Source organism: Amblyomma americanum, chromosome 6 (assembly GCF_052857255.1).
Source record: "Amblyomma americanum isolate KBUSLIRL-KWMA chromosome 6, ASM5285725v1, whole genome shotgun sequence".
Lineage (NCBI taxonomy): Eukaryota > Metazoa > Arthropoda > Arachnida > Ixodida > Ixodidae > Amblyomma > Amblyomma americanum.
Genome location: NC_135502.1, coordinates 4,379,658 through 4,401,674, shown reverse-complemented (window position 1 = coordinate 4,401,674; position 22,017 = coordinate 4,379,658). Strand labels below are relative to the sequence as shown.

Genomic DNA, 22,017 nt, shown 5'->3' with positions numbered 1-22,017 from the left:
TCCTGGACAATTCATACATAAGTGTAAGAAGTGATATCATTGCCTACAAAGACAGCATGCCTTTCCGGGAGCGACAGCTCACAACTAAGATAATTACCAGCGCCTATTAAGCAATATTTCAGAGTCTTACCCTCGAATGCTCTGTAGGTGTGAAATCCTTCCGTGGAATGGCTCGCAACCAGGCTTTTCTTCGTACTTCGTCTCTTGGGAAGCAATAAACACGTACTTTGGGACCATTCTGGTAGTTCCCGCGGCACCCGGGAACACAGCACCGGCCCATGTTTCACGAAGTTGCACTCGCTACACGGCAGGCAATCAGTTTCCCATTCGTGCGCTAGCACAGGTACGCACGCCACACAAGAAACGGCCACACGAAACAGACACAGCCGTGCGAGGAGCGAACGGAAATGCACCCAACGCCAGGCTGAAAGACTCAAGCAGCAGCTAGACGCTCACTGCAAGACTGCGTTCGTGTCTGTGCTTGCCCGGGCAAGCGCGAGCACATCGAGGGAGACAACCGAGCGGAGCGGAGCCGCGCTTGGTGAGCAGCCTGACCGGACACTTGGCGTGACGTAGCGCGTGTGGAAAGGAGGGCCTGGAGAGGCCTGAAGAAAGTATTTAGAGGGTGTTGCTTTGCCGCGGGAAAACAACGGCGTGCTGGCGCAGCAGCAGTCTCCGGATGCCGGTGCGGCCTCGATGTCGCCGCCATGCATTGCGTGCGCGGGTGGGGCGTTGAAAAGAGAGAAAACGAGTGGCAGCCAATAAACACGTGCCGTCTCTGTTTTCTCCCCGGATGCTGCAGGGAGAAAGGCATCAAGTAAGTCGCAGCTTCTCTCGCTCTTGTGCTCGCATTTAACCTGGCATGCGCCTCCAGTGCGCAACCAGTGTGCGCTCGCTCTGAGCTTGTTTCACGTGTAGCTTGTGAAGCTGCATGGCCCGGAGTGATGTCACAGGGCTAACGTTTATTCTCGCTATTCGAATAAGATATTTGTATCCCAGCAGCGCACTGTCGGAATAAAAAAAAGGATTGTTATTTGTTACTGTATACCGCTGTTATATATCGGCAAGAGCCATGCTTTTTCAGCGCTGTCGTGCGAAAAGAGGCACAGCAGAATGCCTCGAAGGAAATTATTTTGGTGTGATAAGGTGATTTTGGAGGCTGCCGTGCGTCGCTGTCTTTCGGCAACTTTTGTGCTGTCTGCCTAGTCGCCGACAGGATTGCAGATTTGTGAAAAAGATCACCCTGACGATGATGATGCTGGGCTGTGCAAAATCACCTATAAGTCAGTCTGGCATTCACTGAGGAGCTTGATCGTGATGATGCGTAAGTGTGAGTCGCGAAGCAATTCATTTGTGGTTGTCTGTGTAATTAAAGAGAACAAGGGAGGGGCACCGGTTCTGAGGCTTTTCCCTCCCTTTTCACTTTGTGTGTGTCAAGAAACCGTCTGCCTGCCCGCTCTCTACCATGTAGTTAACTTTTGTCATTATTTGTTGGAGGTATTCGGTGCCGTATTTATTCATCACGTTTCTCGATTTCTTGGTGCCTGCTACCACCTCCCTTCGGCGTGAAATTAGAAGTCCGAGGAATTCAAGATGGTGGCCCCCTAGTAAATTGGTATAGCAGCCCAATTGGTGAATTATCGGTGACGTCCTTAGTGTATCGAATTGGTAATTGATTGGTGACGTCTCTGATATATCCAAGATGGCCGCCAATTGATGACTTCACTGATAAATTTAAGATGGCAGCCGCCATTGGAAATCAATAGCAACCTAATTGGTGATTGATTGGGGACGTCACTTATAAATCCATACACGTACAAATTCGCATTTCCATTGGTGTACCTTACTTTAATCTTATTCATATCAATTCTAGTAAACCGAACAACTAAAGCTCGTTACTTTACGTCTTCCACGCGGTGGCAGCTTTTTTTTTTTTTTCAACGAGTTCCTCTGCCGAAAAAGAACCCATGGCAGGTCGCCTCGACGTTTTTTATTAGAGCGGGAAAAGCGAGCTCCTGCTTCAGGTCACGCTGCAACGACGTACTGCATGATGCACAACTGGCGCAACGTTAGGTCTGTTCTCACTTCAGGACGAGCTCTGGGCAAAGCCCATCACAGAAAAAGACTGCTGCTGGGCGACTTATGAGGCGGAGATAGCTCCTTATATTTCGGCTGATAAAGTGGCGCCAACAACGATATGCAGCCTGCCAGTAAGCCGAGACGCCCAGACTGTGTTTCGTTATGTTGTCTTGGGCGGGTTTGGGAAATGTCATGCCGTATCGAGGCTATAGCTACTATCATCGCAGACGTGTGGCTTAAACTGTGAAGACGACGACGAGCGGTTTAAAAATGTCAGCGTTGGCCGAATCAGCGTGCTTTTAATTCTTCAAGAAACGTACGGCCTCACGGGAGCTAGATTTCTCGAGAACTGTTGCACCACCAGAAACCTCCGGAAACACAAGCAGACCCAATGCACGGTGCTAGTCATAATCTCGGAGGTCATATCGTCTTGGAAAATAGACCTGCACGTCCAAATGAAAGCGCAGCTGCGTTCAGGCGTCGCAGTTTGCCATGCCATCAGACGGATGTATACAGTGGTCGCAAGCCCGCGTATCTCTTGTTGCACTAGATTGGTACTGAAGCAGATGTCCACCCAATGCGTTCATCACGGTGCATGTCTCGAAGCAGACCTCAAGAAGCATGCAGTAAACGTGTGCGATTTGAGATGCACTCTTGTAGTTGCTTTACATGCCCTGAGGGCGTCTCAGAAGCGTGCCAGTGTTTGATAGCTGTCTGCTTTTTCACAACCTGCACGTGGACCCTCGCCTCAGCGTGCAAGCTCCACTTGGTAACGTGAGCGACACAAGGCCTCAAGTGCAGGCAAGAAGGCGCGGATCCCTCCTGTATACGTGCATTCTTGTTCGTGGTGGAGCTTGCCGTCGACATGTCTCGTCGCTTGCCAGAAAGCGCTTCGGCGTATTCAGCGCCATCTCGTCAGGCCCGTCTTGCTGGCTACTGGCGCCGCTGTGCCCATTCCTTGAAAGGGCACCGGCGTCCTTCGATGGGCAATAAACACGAGCCTACGTGAACTCCGGGTGTGTCCAAACAAAAGGAACAGTGGTGGTTAAAGCCCCCTTCTTTATCGGTACTTGTCTCACCTCGTCTACACATTATGACCGGTGCCTCGCGCGCACTGCGTACTCGGGCGGCCCCCTATGCCGCCACCCACCTTCTCCCTCCGCAAGGCGTCCATCCATTAGAAGCATCAGCGGAACGAAAGACGAGTCAGCTGCCCCTCAGGAGTACCACCCATCTCTGCCGTCCAGAAGCCTCGGCTTTCGAGTAAAAGCATCAGTCATCGAGAGAGAAAAGCAACGCATTAAGCGTTCAAAAGATATCACGGGCATGGAACACGAGGTTACGTTGGTTGTCCAGTTGGTGCGACGCCACCCAGGTACTCCAGATAGAAGGGAGGGGGAAGAAGGGAGTTCTGGACACTGAGAGAGGGTGTTCCAGATCGGCATAATGTGAGGGGCTGGAGGAGTCGCACCGCATGCGAAAGAGGTGCAGGTCAGTTGCGATGCAGGGTTTTGGTGTGAAGCTTGCGGTGACTATCACGGAGCTGTATGTAGTAGTAAGGGTGTAATCACTCATTGACATCCACCCAAGCGCAGCCATACGGCTACAAAGGAAAGCTATACAGCTTTCTCTGAAACTTCGCAGTTAAAGGAAAGTCGTCCTGGTCCGGGGTACGAACCCGGGACCATCGCTTCACCGGAGCAGTCGCTCTACCAACTGAGCTAACCGGAGGACAAGCCGTATGGCTGCGCTTGGGTGGATGCCAATGAGTAATTTCTTATTACAAATTTATTGGCAGCGAGGGGCTGGAAGTGGTAAATAAAAACGTCTACTTAGTGCAGGCAGTGACAGCTCATCCGGATCATGGCAGGAAAATAACTGGAAGGATAAGAATAGGGTGGAGCGCATATGGCAGGTTCTTTCAGATCATGAATAACAGTTTACCGATATCCCTCACGAGAAAAGTGTACAACTGTATCTTACCGGTACTCACGTACGGGGCAGAAACGTGGAGGCTAACGAAAAGGGTTCAGCTAAAATTGAGGACAGCACAGCGAGCCATGGCAAGAAAAATGATAGGTGCAACGTTAAGAGCCCGGAAGCGGGCAGAGTGGGTGAGGGAAAAAACGCAGGTTAATGACATCCTAGTCGAAATCACGATGAAGAAATGGGCTTGGGCAGGGCATGTAATGCGAAGGCAATATAACCGCTGGTCCTTAAGGCCGATTCGCACGACGGACAGTTCGCCCGCGGCCCGTGCATCACGTATTCGTGCGTCACCATATTGAGAGGCGTGCTGTCGGCCCGCGGACTGGACAACCAAGGAAGTTCCAGTGCCTCTCCCCTCGCGGGAATTAGCGGCGGCGGCGAAGATGCGCGCGCTAGCTCTGGCAACCACCGCTCGTGCCAATATTTCGGCGGCCGCATTTCGCTGAATGGCGTTGAGCTGGTGCGCTGCTTTCACAAGCTGCACTGCGTTCGCTGTCATGACAAAGCGATCGACTGGGCTAGCAAGACGACCCAGGCCATTGAGGAATTGGACAAAGGGCCGCACCTTCCCCATTCAATCGCAGTCATGGGTCGGGAGGAAAAACCAGTTTGACCAGCTTTGCCAAACGCTTTAAAATAATCTGGCAACAGTGGCACACCCAGCGCGTCGTCTGCTCTTTTGGTCCATCGCATCCGCTCGACGCCATCGGATCGCAGGCCAGTTTTTAGTGGCGCATGAACACGTGATGCGCGGGCCGCTGGCGAACGGACTCTGGACACCAGATACGCAGTAGAAACAAGCGACGCGAAAAAATAGCATGCGCACTGCCAAAGTGACACTAGAAGCTGTCGTGGATAGCTGTTACTCTCGGTCCCAGAAGCAGCGGCCGACCGTAAAAGCAGGGCCTTTCCCGCCACCGTCGATCATTTTGAGTTGCGTGTTTCTTGCTGGTTGGCGTTCCATGTTCGTTTAGCTCGCAAGTACGCAAGTACTTAAAGATGTCACTGAACACTTCACCTCCGCGCGCGTCCGCGCCATAGTTTCTTACTATTAACTAGGGGGAAAGCTGGCGCCCGCCTATGGGAGTTCGCATGAAGCTTCCTCGAGACCACTTGTACCACCATGGGCGCTCTAAGCATCATGGGGCGGAGAGCTACCGACTGCAGAACTACAACTTTTGGCCAAAAAATAATTAAAAGAAAACAAACGTTGTTCGATAATTAAGAATGTCCTATCATTCAATATCCTGCCTATAAAGCCTGGACTCCATGTACGCGAAAACTCACGCGAAGGCGACGGCGGCAAGCGACGAGCGACGCCGTCGCGCGAAGCAAAATGCATGTGTCGCATGCCGTGTCGCTCGGATCTGCACACACAGAAAACTTCGCTCGTCGCCCAGAAGTCCGCCACGCGACTCGCCAATCAGAGCTCCCCAAAGCTGTTTCCGGTTTGTCCGCGGTTTCTCACGGGTACATCTCACGAAACCTGCCCGTCGTCTTGGTCATCGCCACCGTCGAGAAAATATTTGGTTTTATAGCTGAGAGGCAGTCCCGCATGATTTAATAATTAAAACAATCTACTTGTTGGGTGCGGAGGGCTAACAGCATTTGGAGCCGGCGTACTGCAGGGAGAGATGCGTGTCGAGCCGCGGGTACCGGCGCTCGATCCACCGTGCCGCTGCGCTCCAACTGTGCAGAAACACTCGCGGCGCGCATTCTCACTGGTATATTATAGTTTGCTCACTTACAGTCAGATTGCGGTGACAGTTTATGGGAGTGTTTTTACTAGGCCGGAGTGCACAGGCACCGAACGAAAGCACACCTCCCCCGTGAACCCGTGATGTGACTTCGTCTCCGCACGCACGCCGGCTTGGTTATCTCCACTGGCGCTAGACCGCTGCCGTAGAGGAAATATTCCTTTGGCCCTGACTGTGAGGCACACTCACAAAATTTTAAGGGAGAGAACAGGTTACGGACGTGTTTCTAAGCTTGAGTGCGCAAAGCACGGAGTCCGCTGCGCACGTCGCGGGTTCGCGTCGCCTGCGCTTGCATGGAGGTTGCCCACAAGCGACGGAGCGAGCGTCGCCGTGCCGCCTTGTCGCGTCGCTCGCTCTTTCGCGCACATGGAGTCCAGGCTTAAATCGTAACAAGCGAGCAGAAAAGCATGTAAATGCAAATTTTGCTCAAAATAAGCAATGGCTTGCTCTCCTATTGGCCAAGCATTGCAGACCACAAAAGCCAATATTTCGTGCTTAGCAGGCGCACTTTTAAAAAGAATTATGTTTAAAAAAAATGTTGTCGCCTCAACATTTTAAAAGGTTTTTCCTCAGCATTTCGGAAAACAAAAACCTTTTATTGGCGTCGTGTGCTGTTGCGTTTTCGCTACTATGGCTTTTGCACACTACTTTTACACCGAAGTAGTCTGCGCGCGGAGCTCGCCGTGGATACGCAGTGGGGCATCTCAGCAGAATGGGGCATCTCAGTGGATACGGAATGGGACAGCACAGAGCGTCGTCACAGGTCTTGACCAGGGGATCGCAGGCGCCCGGATAAGGGTTTCGCGGGCGGGCTTGTGGACCAGCTCATTGCCTGCGATCCCAGCAATGGCCAGGTATCCACTTATAACTGTGATGGCCGTGGCGGCGGAGAGAGTATGAATGGCTTCAAATAGGTTGTCGTTGAGGTCTGTAGGAATTGTGTGTAAATCCAACTGTTATCGCAGCTTTCTCGCGTCAGGCTTCATGATCGTCCTGTCGTTTTTTTTTTTTGTATGAACTTGTCTCCAACTAGCATTCGGTACTGTGGCGACCCGCTTCAAAAGGCACCTCACCAACATCAGCACCACCGTGCACCGTGTTGTCGTCGTGGAATTCCCCAAAACTGTGGCCCACACCCTCTTCGATAGCGACAGAGGCACTTGTGTTGACGCTCGGAGTCCGCACCATGGCCTCCCGCAAGGAACTGTGAAAGCGGTGGACGCGACGAAGCGCCGCGTTGCGGACTGGTGGCACAGTCTAGAAGCCTGTCACTTCCCTGACTAGAGGACCGGGGTTAAATAACCTTTCTATCATTTTCAACCTTTTATCTCTTTTCTTGTCCCTTAAGTTTTCTCTTCTTCTGGCATATGACCCCTACTCTCGGCCTGATCCAGAAAACTCTGATCCCACGGTACAAAAGGGAATGTCAGCCTCGACGCATGCGGCCATCACCGTGTGTGACCGCATGCATGAGCATCGCTATCATCGGTGTGAGGAGGACGAAGAAGCGTGCGTTCGGCAATGCGCGGCCGGCTGCTGGTCGCATGGCGGCCTCGTCCGGAGGCGCGCCGGGGACCGACCACGTGCCGCCGGCGACTCCGGACCCCTGGAAGAAGGGCGGCCGGCAGCCGGCCCCACCGCTGCTGGTTGCGACCACGCACTTCGTCGACACCGGCGGCAGCGTGGTGGTGACGCCCGACCTGCGCAGCCTGTCCGAGATGGGCTTAGGGCTGTGCGATTATCAGGACGAAAACGGCGAGTCGGAGGCCATGCGCGCCGAGTACTACGCCATCACGCATGTCAGGAGCGCCCAGCGTCGCATCAGCGTCGGTCCCAAAGGGCGCGACAAGTCCACGGTGCTCTTCAGGGACACCCAGAGAGTCACCGAGCGACAGGCGGCCCTCCACGCGCAGTCTTCGAGGTGAAGAGGCTCCTGTCAGTTCAGCTATGTTTCGCTCCGGTGCCTTCTCCGTGCGGTCTTGGCATCGTTAGACTCCGGTTCCTTGGCTCTCTTGCAGTGTTTTCAAGTGGCTTGTGCATGCTTGACTGGCTTCGGCTGTGTGTGTCTCGTAGTTTCTCGCTTAATACATTACATCTTTTTAATGTTATTCCTTTGCTATTCCTGAAACATGTTTTGGCACTACAGGTGAAGGCAGCGCTTCTGGAAGTGTGCTGCGCTTGCACACAGCTTGTTTACCAGTTCGTCCTCACAAACGGGCAGTGTCGCCACCTTCTGCTTAAGGCCGTTGCATGTTTCCATCCTAAGTCACTCTAGTGAATCTAGAGCAAACACAGGTCAACTGGGCCCACCAAATGCCAGTGTTATTTTCTCGTTCGCAAAGCTGCAGCACAGCCTCCTAGCGTCTCTCGTGCGCAAGGTATTACTTGATTTCCATTTACAACTATCGCACGCGCACGGAATAGCTTTGTTCTACGTCCAGTGGTGCAGAGGCCTATGTTACCAAACTGCCGTAAGTGCGTGTTATTTTCACACGATTGTAAGTGGCTCCCTCGTTTCAATGAACTGCGCTTCTTTTTTTATGTGTATGTCACTGATCAGCCATCTTGCATGGCTCCCTAGATGATGCAGTGCCCGTCAGAAACCTTTTCATTCTTTGCGTCACTTAAAGCTGTATTCTTAGTGTGTCTTTGGAACTAAAAGCTAGTATTCATTTTTTTTATTTTTTCTGAGTTCAGGCCGCAGCATTGTGAGGCAGATCGCACAGTGTTTTGGCCGCTCTGCTGAGTGCAATGTTTGTTCCTGTTGACTAAAACGGTCTTCCTTTTGCTCAGCTACACGCATTTAGCTTTGGCACAGTCGACACAAGTTTTGATTCCTCTAATTTATTAGAAAACATGGTAAAACCTTGTGTGGTTATGCCTCTGTGCCCCATCAGGTTTCACTAGGAGGTTAAATCTCCCGCACTCTGACTCAAAATTTTGAGAGGCCTTTGAGACAGGCGCATTTTTTTATATTCTCACTTTCAGAGCACAGAAGGAACTGGAAGAGCGCAAAAGTTATTTCGATGGCGACGTCAAGGAAATTGAGGACAACCTGGCACAGCTCAACGACCTGGATTTCGTGCCTCACTTTCAAAGGGTGGCCATCAGCGGCGAAGACACTTCGGGGGTCAGTATTTAGTACCTTCTTATCGTATCAGGTTCCCGGTTTGGGACAACATGCGCATGTCGCGTCTGATTTGATGCACACTATATCTGGTGCTGACATTGCTGTTAGTTGTGCCGACACTTTGCTAAGCGCTTGGATGCATGACATTTTTGTCTGTTCCATGTAGTCTGGTGGCTTTCTTATACGTTTAGATTACGAGATTGTGCAACGTTAGGTAGGCTATACTGCTAACCACTGCTGTCAGCTCAGTGGAGCTTATTGGGAACCTCCGCACACCTTGTTCACGGCCGGGCATTTATTCAGCAGTGTTCGAAGCCACCCTCTTGCATGCTGAGAAGTAGTGGCCATCTCTGACTGCGCTTCAGTGCTGAACCGGTGCCCATATCTCTTTCCGCCAGGTTCCCCTTGAGGACCTGCACCAGGCTTCCAAGCTGCTCGTCTCCGCCCTCAGGTTGAGGGAGAAGTATATGGAAATTTCGCAACAGTCCTTCCCAAAGGCCACCAAGAGGTTTCTCAATCAGCTGAAAGGGAAGCCCATCGAGGAATTAGATTCCCCGGAAGAAATGCTCAGCTCCGCAGGTGAGGCATTCTCCTGACCTCTCATTAAACGACTCAACTTGTCGGGATGTCATCTTCTTCAGGGTGCTGCTTGTTGGCCAGCTGTCTTGCGCCTTATCTTAATGTGCGAAGCGTGAATTTGCTTGCGCCATCCTTTCGTTAAGCATGTAATGGTCCACCGAAGGTGCGTGCCTTTCCGAGGCTGCCTAAACTCGTGTGCCCTGTTTTTTTTTTGTTTTTTTCAATTTGTCTCTCTTCAAAGGCGGCCTGAAATGCTTGGATTAGTCAGAAACAATTGGCAGGCTTTAATGGAGTATTTGTATAATGATATAGGGCAATAAAGTGGGAGACTGTTACGAAAAGGGATGACGGTAATCATTATGACTAGTTGTTCGAAGTGTGATGCGCATGAAAATGCGTGAACAGCGAAACATAGAAAACCGTCAACTTGATTTGACGGTAGAAGGTAGCCTCAACATTTCCTGCAGCTTTGTTCTACCCACCCCCTCCCTCTTGCTTGTTTTTCCACCATCAGAGCGTATACGAGTCAAGGAGCCAAAGAAAATTTAAAACAGCCCTGCTTTCAGCCTGCAGTTTGGTTTATCCTTGAAACCTTCATTTGCGTTCAGTCCACCGAGGGTGTTTTCAAACTTTGGATGCATGCGCATGAATTAAAATTGCACTTCTTCTGTGCTACTTTTTGTGCTCTGTGCACTGATGGAAATATTGGACTTTCTTTTTCTTTTTTCCATTTCTTCTTTTTTGGAACGCTTCTTTTCGTGTGACTTGTTTTGCTTTATTTCTTTGCTTGACATTCATACCCGCTGCTTTGTTTTTGGGGTGTGAATACACGCTTTTTCTGCCAGTGTACTTGTTTTTGAGCTTTCGTGTGCCTTCTTTGCCTTCTGTTCATTTTTGTTGACTGTTTTTATGTGACCTGGTGCTTTGCTCTTCCAAGGTCTAAAGGTGCCATCCACCAAACGGGTTAAAACTAAAGGTATAGTGTCTACTTTTGCATGCCGAGGGACCCCTTCATTTTTTTTCACTCCCTGGCATGCTTCCAGGAGATGCTTTTTTCCTCCCTTCTGCTGGGTGACTCCCGTTTTCCCCCTTGATGCAGCAGAAAATAAAATGGGGAAACTCTGTTTGCTGTGGCACCCATCATAGAAACGAAACTCCCTTTGCCCATATCATGGTGACCTGCACTGCCAGAGGCTCCACACTTGCGATGCATGCCAAGTGTCGTGCTGTTTTTCTTTTTTTTTCTTTTCGTTGCGACGTATTGGCTAGCTGGTGACAGATGCTCATTCGTTCGTCTCCTGATCTCTAGAAACATTCCTTGATTTGGCTCATGTTCAACATCCCGTGTTTGGCTGCTGTTTCGGATGACATGTAAAGGGGACACGGAAACCCCCAAGCAACCTGGAAGTCGCCTCGAAAAAATTTTCCTTTTCTGCAGTGCATAGCAAAAGCGGAAAAATGGAATGTGCACCATTCGCACTTCTCATCAGTGAGACTTCTCTCCTGCATTTTTCCTTGACGTGCACATATGGGGCGCTGGCCCGCCTGCCGTGGCCACCCTCCATCGCCTATGAAAGCTGTGCTTTTGCTGATACCTAACTGAGGATAAAGTTGAAAATACTACCTCGAAGAGTGGCACTAGGGGACGCACCGATTAGCGTGGAAACTGGAAGGGCTGTGCCTGCCGGATGTGTTGACTTCGCATGATAGACTATTTAAGCCCCCTTGAAAAATGTTAGGTTAAGTTAAGGAAAAATAAAAATTTGTTTGAAAGCAAGAAAAGATTCAGTAACCGCTTCTGTTCTCGCTGGACATTTCAGCTGCGCCATGACGGAAGAGAGGAAGGAGGGAGTGACAGGAAGAAGAAAGGCGTCATTGTGTAGGTCTGCGTTGTGTTCCTGTATATAGGAGCACTAGGTCTGGACGACTTCTTGGGGATTTTTTAAAGTGCACTGTCATCTCGCAGTACTTGGACGCCTTGCATTTAGCCTCCATTGAATCACGAACAACGCAGCTGGGATCTGAACCCGTGTCCTCGGGCGGCGTTATGTACCTGTCCCTTGGTCGAGGGTGAGGCCGCTCGGGGCGCAAGGCTATAGCCGGTTGATTCTTGGCTGCGCTTGAAGAGCCGACTTCTGGAAGATTACGAGTTGCCCGCCTTGAACCGCTGGCTGGAGCAGTCTTTTTGGTGCCCCAAATCGACCGTTGGAGTTCACCATTAGTCCTTGAAAGCTAACTGTGGGCCTGAGCATTGTACTACTAATGGCACATGTCGATCGTAGTGCATTTGTAAATAGAGTGTGCAGCCTCCTTCTAGGCCTAACTGTTGCAGTCTTTTTATAGCATGCCAACTGTACGTCATCGCTAAGTTGCGGGTGTTTGCTTTCCCGCGAAATTCAGCGGCAGGGTTTTATGTTTAACACTGCCGCACATAGCTGCAGTCTTTTTCTTTACAGTCTAGAGATTTGAAGTAGAATGACGAGAAACTATTTGAACCTTTTTAGATAAAAAACAAAAAAACAAATATTCTGTTCACTCTCGGACTCGCAGATGATTGTTTTTTTTCTTTGGGGGGCGTTTCGTTTCTCCACAAATCTTGATGACTTTGACCTATGGCGCTTTGGGTCCTAAATCTTAAAAGTGTTAATGACAGTAGCCGGCGAAATGCTCGTGAAAACAGCTGCCATCAGCGCAAGCAACTTAGGTATGTTTCCTGCGATGAATTGGTATTCTGCTGCAAATAAGATAAAGTGTGGAGTTGCATTTGCATTATATTTCTTCATCTTGAAACACTACTCTCACAGCTTTCTTGTCTAGCCGTAATAAAATACATGTACCATAGGCTTCACTCTTTCGTCATTTGACTTGTGAGTACCTACTCAGTATGAGGGTGATTCAACAGAGCAAATAAGCAGATACGGTGAATGCTTGTTGCAGATGTTGACTGTACGCGTCGCATATATGGAGAAGTGGAATCTGATTGTCTACCTTGTACTATAGGTTAATTCAGGATAAGAAACACGGCGTTTGCATACGCCTAAATAGTTGGGAGAGTCTGAGTGCGGTGCGATTTCTCTAACGCCTGCCCTTCCCATGTCCCGAGCAAGCACAAAAGATAAAAGAGATGAGAGAGCCCTCTAACGATCCCTAACACTGCCTGCTCCTGCTCTGCCTCGCGGTTGGTGGGTTGGGGGGCAGACCATCCATTCTACTGCGTGCCGACCGTGACGGAACCGTGGAACTGCGAGGTGCCGCCGGACCTCAACTACCAGCTGCGCATGCACAACGGTGTGGTGCACGTGTACAAGACACCGGAGGACTTGGAGGCTGAGAGGCCCTTGGACTTCCCCTATGTCAACCTGCCGCAGTTCATCAACGACCTCAACCTCATGTGTGCCATGATCGCCGACGGACCACTGTAAGTAGTGCACGGCGCATGTACAGGCAGCTCCATCATGAAACGGAACGGTCTGCTTGCATTTGTGGCGGGTGAACAGCACAACAAAGGTAGGACTAAGACAAGACAAGCGCTGACTAACAACTGAGTTCATTGAAGAACGAAAAGTGGTAATATATAGTAAACACCAGCAATCAAACATAAAAAAACAATAACTGACAAAAGGAGTAAGCAACCTATGTCATGTGCGAGGCAAGATATTCAATTTCCTTGCCAATTTAATGTCACGGAAGGATTGCTGATGCATTTTTCTCCAAAATTATGGATGTGATACGCTTCCATGATTTTCCTCGCTTACCTCACACAACTTTCTTGCCTGTCTCTGGACCCACTAATATTATAATGGATTCACTGCTTTTTAACTGAACGTTGCAATATGCCGTCATTGATAGTCATCCTTCCGCCGCTACAAATGTTACCTCTGGAGTCCCTTAGAGATCAGTTCTTGGCCCGCTTGTGTTTTTAAACTTTATTAATGACCTTCCTTTGGAATTTCATCATCCATTCATCTTTTCGCAGGTGATTATGTTCTCTACCATCGTATTTGTACTAATAGTGATCAGTCTCTGCTGCAGGACGACTTAAACTTAATCCAAAACTGGTGCTCTATCTGGCTCATGAAGTTGAATCTGACTAAATGTAATTTTATGCACGTGTCCCAGAAACTATCTAACTTGCTCTACTCATATTCGCTAAACACAACCGTGCTATCGCAAGTTGAACCTTACAGTTATCTTGGTATCGAAATAACAGGTAATCTGAACTAGTCAAAGCACATCAAGTCACTTGCTGCACGCATTTCCATATCACTAGGTTTCATTACATGATCTCTCACATTTTCTCCGCCCACGGTTAGACTAATCCCGTATGAAGCATTCATCCGTACCAAACTTGAATATGCTTCAAATATTTGGAACCCCCATCAAGAGTTCCTATTCCATGCGTTAGAAGCAATCCAAAACAGAGTTGCTCATTTCGCAACATCCAACTATGATTCTCGGCTGAGTGTTACTAATATCAAATCTTCCATTAGTCTAACTCCATTGTCATCATGATGTAAGATAGCAAGACTTTGCCCATTTCACAAAATTTGTCATAATTTCCTGCAATTATGTGAGAGCCTTATTCTGCCCCCCTTGAGATCCTTCCGACGTCTGTTTAATTGCAACAGTGTTCAGTGCATTCATGGTACCACTAACACTTTCAATAATTCCTTTTTGCCAACTGCTATATCCGAGTGGAATGTACTTCCTGACGGTATTGTCAATGAAATCAACTCAGTGAAATTTAAACACTTATTGATCCCTTATTTATTTATTTCCTCAATTTCTGTAGAAAGCTTTTTATTTACCTATTTATTGCCTTGTTAATTTCTATGCGTTTACTGTGTCTATTTGTGCTTGCCTATTATTTTGGTGTTCTATCTTTGTGACATGTTATTACCATTAGTTCCCCTCTCCCTTATGTAATGCCCCATTGGGGCCGTTAAAGGAAAATAGATGATGATGATGACATAGGTTGTTTACCCCTTTTATCAGTTTTTCTGTTTTGTATGTTTGATTGTTGGTGTTCATTATATATTATTACTTTTCGTTCTTCGATAAACTGAGCTGTTAGTCAGCGCTTGTCTTTGTCTCGCCTTTGTTGCGCTGTTCACCCACCATGAATGCTTACCAACTCGCTCAAATCTCAGCTTTACTCAATGCTTGCGCTTGATAACAATTTCTGTGGTTACTTCTACGTTGAAGTCGAAAATGTCTCATGGGCATTATCTGTCCAGAGGAAAACTATCTAGAAAAAAAGAAAAGAATTGGCTCACAGTTTAGTATTGCTAAGCACCTCAAAGCACAATTGAGGTGTCCACTGACGCTGGGAGCCAGTTATGCGCCTTTCCTTTCCTCAGAATCAATGCATTCTTAAACCTCTACTGGTTTTGAGAAAAAGAAAGGTGCATGACTGCCTCAATTTGTACATGGACGCCACCGCCCAGTCACAGCATGATTGAGGTGTCCATTACATTTGCTATTCAGAGGCGTCACACAGATGTACCCTGCTGAAGCCCGAGGAGTGTGCCTGCTGTATGTGTACAGCCCACCATGCTGAATGTGTTTCTGTGACAGTAGTTAGTTTTGTTTTCGTTTTTCTCCTCTTTTGTACATATTTTCTTCCACGTATGCGATTTCGATTCTCTTTGTGCAGTAAGTCGTTCTGCTACCGCCGGCTCAGCTACTTGTCGTCCAAGTACCAGCTTCACGTGCTGCTCAACGAGCTGCGCGAATTGGCCGCCCAGAAGGCTGTGCCTCACCGGGACTTCTACAACATTAGAAAGGTGTGCCTGCTCTTGCCCCGCAGGGCGGCCGAGAACATTGCGACCTCCTTCGTTGTCTGCTGATGGTGTCTTCGCATAATGCTCGTTTGTGTAAACGTGCATGTGGATGTGCATTCGACGTTTAAGCGTTACGAGAGCTGATTGCATCAGCTGATCAGCTGATGTGATCGTCCCAGTGCCCCAATTCACCGGCAAGTTATCTTTGCTGCAGGACTTCGAAGCTAATGGAAAAGAAAGAGTCACAGAACAAATAACGTTTTCATCAATTTTTATGGTTTAGCATATTGTTTAAGACTACATGAGTGTCGTACGCATTTTAAAATTTTTGGAAGCAGTCCTGACTGGGGCTACTTGTAGTTTTGCTCTTCAGCACTGTTACTGTTGTGAGGCATTACTGTCCCACATTCAAAATGAAATAGATGCATAATGTCCAAAGTGTGCTAAGACAACATTGTTTGATGTTACCTCGTTTATAGCCAGATGTAATTTCGTTTGTTTGCAGGTTGACACTCACGTTCATGCCGCATCGTGCATGAATCAGAAGCACCTGCTTCGTTTCATCAAGAAAATGATGAAGATGCATTCCGAGGACCATGTCTTCAAGCACGGAGACAAGCTAATGACCCTTGAAGAGGTGAGTGGCACATCTGTTGTATCGGTTTGGCGCATTTCTATGATCAGCGCTCCCAATGCCTTTAAGTGATAAAAAAAATTGCCAGTTCTTTTAAAACTACAAATGCACCATTCAACTATGCCAAGCATAGTTTTCATGATATAATCACTTTCCCTGTTTAGTTTACGTCAAGCAGCACCAGGATTTCACCACTTGTTACCTTGTAATGCAATAACAATGGCAAGCCTTGAAAAGTTTTTGGAAACAATAATTTAATGTTATGGGAGAAGCAGAGCAGTGCATTTTATGTAATAAATTAGAAGAGCTTTTCTTTTACTAAAGGAAATACAAATCGCCATTGCTATTGCAGGTAAAGCATGGTCATCTTTTGCCCATTCTATTAGGATCCATACTTGGCATGTTGGCTGCCATGCATGGTTTTGCTTCCTCTCTGTAGTAAATTGCACAGTCTATTCTGATTTGCAGATTTCCATGCACTGCTTGAGCCTTGCATTTTTTTAAGAAACAGCTGCATGATTTGCTGTTCACTGCATGAACAGATCCACATATTTTTTTACTCGGTGGCTTGTGACATACAACTGATTGTAATAGCTTCCACTTCTCTTTTTTATCAGTGGCCTTCTCATGCCTGAGGCTTGAAGAAGGTAACTTTGCTTTGAATCTGTGTGCTGCTAATTCTCTTGTGCAAAAGAGAAGTGTTGAGGGAGCACTTAACCAAGACAAAGGTTGCAATCCAGTGTTTGGACAGATCCAGAGTGCTCAGCGCTCGTTCCCATGCCACGGCTGAGTGTTAAAATATGAAATCAAATAAATGGTTTTCGAGATGCACTGCTTCTTGTAAAATATTTTGTCATCTTTGTGTTACCTTAAGAGTAGCATACTGCAGACATGGCATTCAAGGAGTCTTAGTTATCAACTGTCTTTATAATGGAAAGCCAGAGTTAAAATTTTCAGTCCGTTAAGCATTAGAATGTTGCGTTATTCAGTTTTAGTCTGCTGAGCACAGCATTTGCTGAAAGGGGCATTCAGTACTCAGTTATGGTACGTTTCTAAAAAGAACCATGAAAAATCTTCGAAGCATCATCAGTGAACACGCGTTGTAATACATGGTCACAAGCCTTTCAGCAAAGCACAAATGCCTAGATGAGGGTGTGAAGTGTGCAATGAACACTGTCTTAGCTCTTCTGTTGAGGATGCATGTTCTTGTCAATGTGACAGTCAGTGTCATGGGTTTTTTTTTTTATTCAAACCACTTTGCTGAAATTCGTAGGAAGTATAGCCCTGTACCAACCAGATAAATATGTACTATCGGGGACAAAAGTGGTATACTCCACGCAGCAGGAGCCGGAACAACGCAAAACTGCATCGTAACGTTATCGAAAGCACGAAACATTGGAACGAGTCAAGCAACATGCCTACAGATAATAAAGGGCTCCCATTGGCTGTCTCGATCCCAGATGCCTCCTGTTGATTGCGTTACGATGCAGTTTTCCGTTGCTGCGGCTCCCGCTGCGTGGAGCATACCACTTTTGTCCCCGATAGTACATATGTTCTCGCCTGCGAGGAAAAAAAATAAAACAGTGCTTTAAGTTAACCAGTGGAAAAAGTTCAGCATCTATGATGCCCTGTGTTGAACAGCAGTCATGACATCATGAGCAAGGGCAAAGGACAAACCTATGCCTTGAATTTAGGAAAGTAGGGAGAGTGAAGTTGGCTTGATGGCAATTACAAAAGAGATTGAGAACAAAAAAAATGACGTGCAACAAATTAATTTTTGTGTTGGTAAGCAAAGGGAAAACACTTTATTTATTGGTACATGGTTTGTATTTTTGAAACCTTTTGTGTTGTTTTGTTTTGTTTTGTGTTGTATGTTCAGCAAAAGGTATGCGGTGGCCCTCACAGAACTGGAAGCTGAAAGTTTTTAAAGGGAACAACAAAAAGCTGTGCTAGACTTTTAGATTACTTTTTGGGAAGACTACCTGCATTTTTTGCTGCTTGAAAAAGGGACTGCTTTGCTGAGAAAATTGCAAACGAAATCCCTGATGTTGTCTCCCATTTGTACTGCCATACAACACAGGGGTATTACGTCAATGGCAAGTGACATCCAGAGTCCTCGGCAAATCAGAGAAAAGGAACAGTTTCACCCCTCAGTCAGACAAGGCTGTTTGTTACTACATTTATAAAGAGATGGCATCCCCATTCTGTGTACTATTTTTGATGCTGTGCAGCCGTCCTTTCAAGACATGGCAGCCACTTGGAAAGACTGTGAACAACCCTGAGAGCTTGTGCTTGGCTTGCATTTCTGCAGTTGGTGTACACAGTGGCTTCAGGCCGGTCGACTGGGAAGCATGTAAAGCTAGTGACGCAGCATTCTTATATATCGGCAGCACTCGCCACACCGTTTTCCTTCTTTCTGACGGCAGTTTGCCCATCAAAATGGTGCCGCGAGCAAAGCGATAAACGAGTTATGGCTAGCGAAATCACTTGACCAGGCACAGTTACCGGAATTTGTGATATGCTTCGCTTGTGTGTTTCCTGCTTTTATGTAATTTTCTCTTATTTTTCTCACCTATCAAAGTTCTGGTCTCGGTAAAATGAAACATTTGCTATTGTCAGTATTTTGTATTCTCTAATCTGTCAGTCTAGCTGCACCTGGTGTACTTTTAAGGGGTTATACAGGGCTGTAGTTTAACCAAAGCAATGCTTCGAAATGTCAGACACTGCAAAATTTGTTGTGCTACTGCCTCTGCACTTTGTTGAAATCCAGTAGCATGAGAGTCTGCACTATAGTTTATGCATCCTTCAGGTTCATTTATGTCAGTGGCATTTGTTGCTGTGTTATTCAAAATGGAGTATTAATCAATGCCCATGGAATGACATGCAGCAACAAAGCATGTGCAGTCTTTTTTCCTTTTGTTTTGTTCTAATGGTGCACATTTTTTTCATGAAGAATTTGCCTTGGCCCACCTTTCGATCTTGCTACCTCATTTTGTTGCTGTATTGCGATTCACACCTTTCCATTAAAAGTTGCATGGATAACACTGTCTTCTTCTTCTTTTTGGCGTAATAGGTTTGGCGTATGGAGTGGGTGTATGCAAAACAGGTAATTTGACAGTCGTCTGACTAGTAAGGACAACCTTTATTAACCATTGCACCTTTTTGTTGTGGTGCTAAGTATATATCAAGGTGTTTTGTGCACCAAATGAATTTCAAGGTGCAGAAAAGTTTTTAAGAAGGAACCCATACTCTGGAAGCCACTGTTGTAGCAAACAACACTTGTAATATTTCAGTGTGCTTTTCTCGTAGTTTTCCTAAAACTGACATTCACTACATTTAACCATGGACGACGTAACTTGGTATGTTGCATGCAGTTCATGCTAAGATGTTCGCTCAGTTGAGGTTCTTCAGACAGATTCACTTGCACAAAAAAAAGTGCATTGTACAAAGGAAAGCGTATCAATTGTCTTTTAGCTGTCTTTAAAAACGTGTAACTCAATGCTGATCTACTAAAAAGGTGCCACAAAGCATGTCTGATGAATGCCTCCAGTGTTGTGTTCTTGTGCACCAAAAGTGCTTGTTTAGTGTCTTGCATAGCCACTCATACCGTGTACATATCTGTTCCTCTTCGTGCCACCAAATTAGACATTGTTAAGGCCCCAGAGAACTGAGAATTTTTAGCTGGACACTTCATTTTTATCCTTTCACTTTGATAAATGTATGATCATAGATTCTTTGCAAAAGTGTTAAATATATTGTGTCATTAAGTAGTTCATCAGTTTTCTAGAGATTGAACATTGCATTCAGTACACACGTAGCTGTCTGCCTGTAAAATTACAGCAACGCAGCCTTCATAGATGTTATTAATTGGCCACAGCTTCTTGAGACTAGCTTTAGTAATTTCATGCCACTTTTTGACTGTGCTTGCTAAAATGCACAGGCCCATAAACATAGCTTGAAATATCTGCATACTATCTGCAGGGCTTTCTAGCCTATTTTGTAATTGATCATATTACCTAGTGCAACTTGCTCTTGTACGCCTTTTTCATTCACGAGTACAGCTCTCATTCAGCACATTTCTTTAGACCCATAGGTTTTCCCTTTTAGCTCTTTTTGCTTAGCGTAAGTGGGTGAATGCATGCATTTCAGGCTACCTGCATTTAGTCAACCTCTTTTTTCATTGAGGGACTTTACTTGGTGTTATTTCCTGGGCATTGTTGCTGATTTAAACTGCAAGGTTTAGGTTTCTTGCATTGTTCCTTCCCTCCCTTACTACCCTATAGTGTCTGATTTTTGACTGAACCTTATTAGGTGTGAAGTCATAACGTGCCCGCTTTAGGTTATAGCTGTCAGTGGGCCTGTAAAGTGTGCATACACCCATGCTATTGTTAAAAAGGTGGAATAAGTTCTTTTTGCTGAGAGTCTTATTTAGTTCTTGACACATTTCTTTATCTTCCTCCTTAGTATGGCTGTTTCAGCCGTGGCTTTGATCAGGAATTTGATGATGGAAAGGTGTGTATCCATGCTACAGATTTTTCTTGTGGAATTAAGTGGCTCGTACCGCCTGCTTTGCTTGGTTTGGTTAGGGTTCTTTGTCTTCTTTTTGTATGCTCATCTCTGCTTGAACGCCTGAAGGCTCTCATCTGTGGATCACACCAGCCTTGGACAGGTTGCTTGTGCATGAAATTGACAGGTTGTTCTCTGCCAAATGAATAATTGTCGTGAATCCTTCGTGTTTGTCAGTTTTAAGATTCGTGTTGAATTCTTTAATAATCTTGATGGCTTCCATTGAATACAGGAACTAAGCTTGTTGAAATTATCTCCGACTTTGAGCGACAGGTGATGTGAAAATGACATAGCAGTTGTGTGCGTCTTGCAGTGACAATACTTTTGATATTTTTTTTTTTTTGGTTAGATTCAGCGTTTCGGCAATAAGTGTTTTTGAGGCTGTTTACCACACTAGCAAATGCAGAAACTGTTATTTTTTTTGTGCTTGTGGACAAATCAAAGCGGCAAATCTTATGTTTTATTCATTGCACTGGCAATATGCAGTCATGCAGTACGGGGTGAAAGCTTAACTTGTGTGTCTAGCAGACCTCTTTCATGCATTTAATATGTCAAAGTGCCTTATTGGCGTAACAACGGTGACATGCTTAGCCTCTTTCTTTTGTTTGGATGCGTTATAAGCAAAGTTTTGTTAGTCTATAGGAGCACATAAGAGGAGAAGTTTAAGGCCAAGCTTGGCAGCAATTGAAAGTTACAGAAATTTTGTGTAATGATGTAAATATTATATAATGAGTGGCCTGTTTTGCAATATAAAAACTACTTTATAACCGCTGTTGCTTTGGTTATTGTCATTCCAGCTCTTGAAGCAGGCTGGCTTAAGCATTGTAGTGAATTAAAAATACTTATCCATGATTATGTTGCAGTTTGTTCGTGCCTTATGTAACCTAAACACTCCTTGCTTGTCACAGCCGTCATTCGGTTGATGAAAACGAAACTGAAACAGCATCAAGAATAAATTAAATTTTAAATTATTGAGCAGCCGTATGCAAATACTACGTGGTTAACCACGAATCCTAATGTCTAACGCATTATTTGAACGAAAAAAACAGGCAGCTAAAATTAGGCACTTATGATCCTTTAATTGAAAGAAAGGGAACTCTTGTGCACAAGTCGTGAAACTATGAAACCATTGTAACAGTAACACTGTTGCCAGGCCACTTAAAAAATATGATCTGATTTAACTTGAAAGCATTGTTTTGAACTGGCTTTGTTACATCCTATAGCTTTTGGAATGTGAGATTTTTCTTTGCCCATCATTTATCTAACAATTTGCTGCATCCAAACATACTGACATATGCATTTGTCATCCAACTTCTCTGCTAAAATCATTGTTCTGTCAAAGATCAATCTAATTGATGCACATATTACTTGAAGCCCAAGCACGAAAAAAAACAGGCAAAACTTGCTATGGAAAGGAACTGCCGGTCTGTGCTTTGTTTTTGAATGAGCCACTTTGATCACTCTTAGGGTCGTCGTTACAATTGCTGATCACAGAAGTTC

At 46.3% G+C, this 22,017-nt stretch overlaps 1 protein-coding gene across 21 annotated transcripts in view; it reads left to right on the top strand.

Moving 5' to 3' along the window:
- Positions 1 to 22,017, top strand: part of AMPdeam (AMP deaminase) — a 123,513-nt gene that overhangs the window by 67,660 nt on the left and 33,836 nt on the right. For 2 of the 21 annotated variants that reach the window (XM_077668310.1, XM_077668325.1), the window contains exons 3-10: positions 8,814 to 8,955; positions 9,354 to 9,534; positions 10,472 to 10,510; positions 12,733 to 12,952; positions 15,191 to 15,320; positions 15,823 to 15,954; positions 19,025 to 19,057; positions 20,416 to 20,463. In XM_077668310.1, coding sequence (XP_077524436.1) covers positions 8,814 to 8,955; positions 9,354 to 9,534; positions 10,472 to 10,510; positions 12,733 to 12,952; positions 15,191 to 15,320; positions 15,823 to 15,954; positions 19,025 to 19,057; positions 20,416 to 20,463 — 925 coding nt within the window. Of the gene's footprint in view, positions 1 to 658; positions 818 to 7,279; positions 7,747 to 8,813; positions 8,956 to 9,353; positions 9,535 to 10,471; positions 10,511 to 12,732; positions 12,953 to 15,190; positions 15,321 to 15,822; positions 15,955 to 19,024; positions 19,058 to 20,415; positions 20,464 to 22,017 lie in introns of those variants that run through there. The other 19 variants (XM_077668312.1, XM_077668317.1, XM_077668311.1 and 16 more) reach the window with 14 other exon arrangements.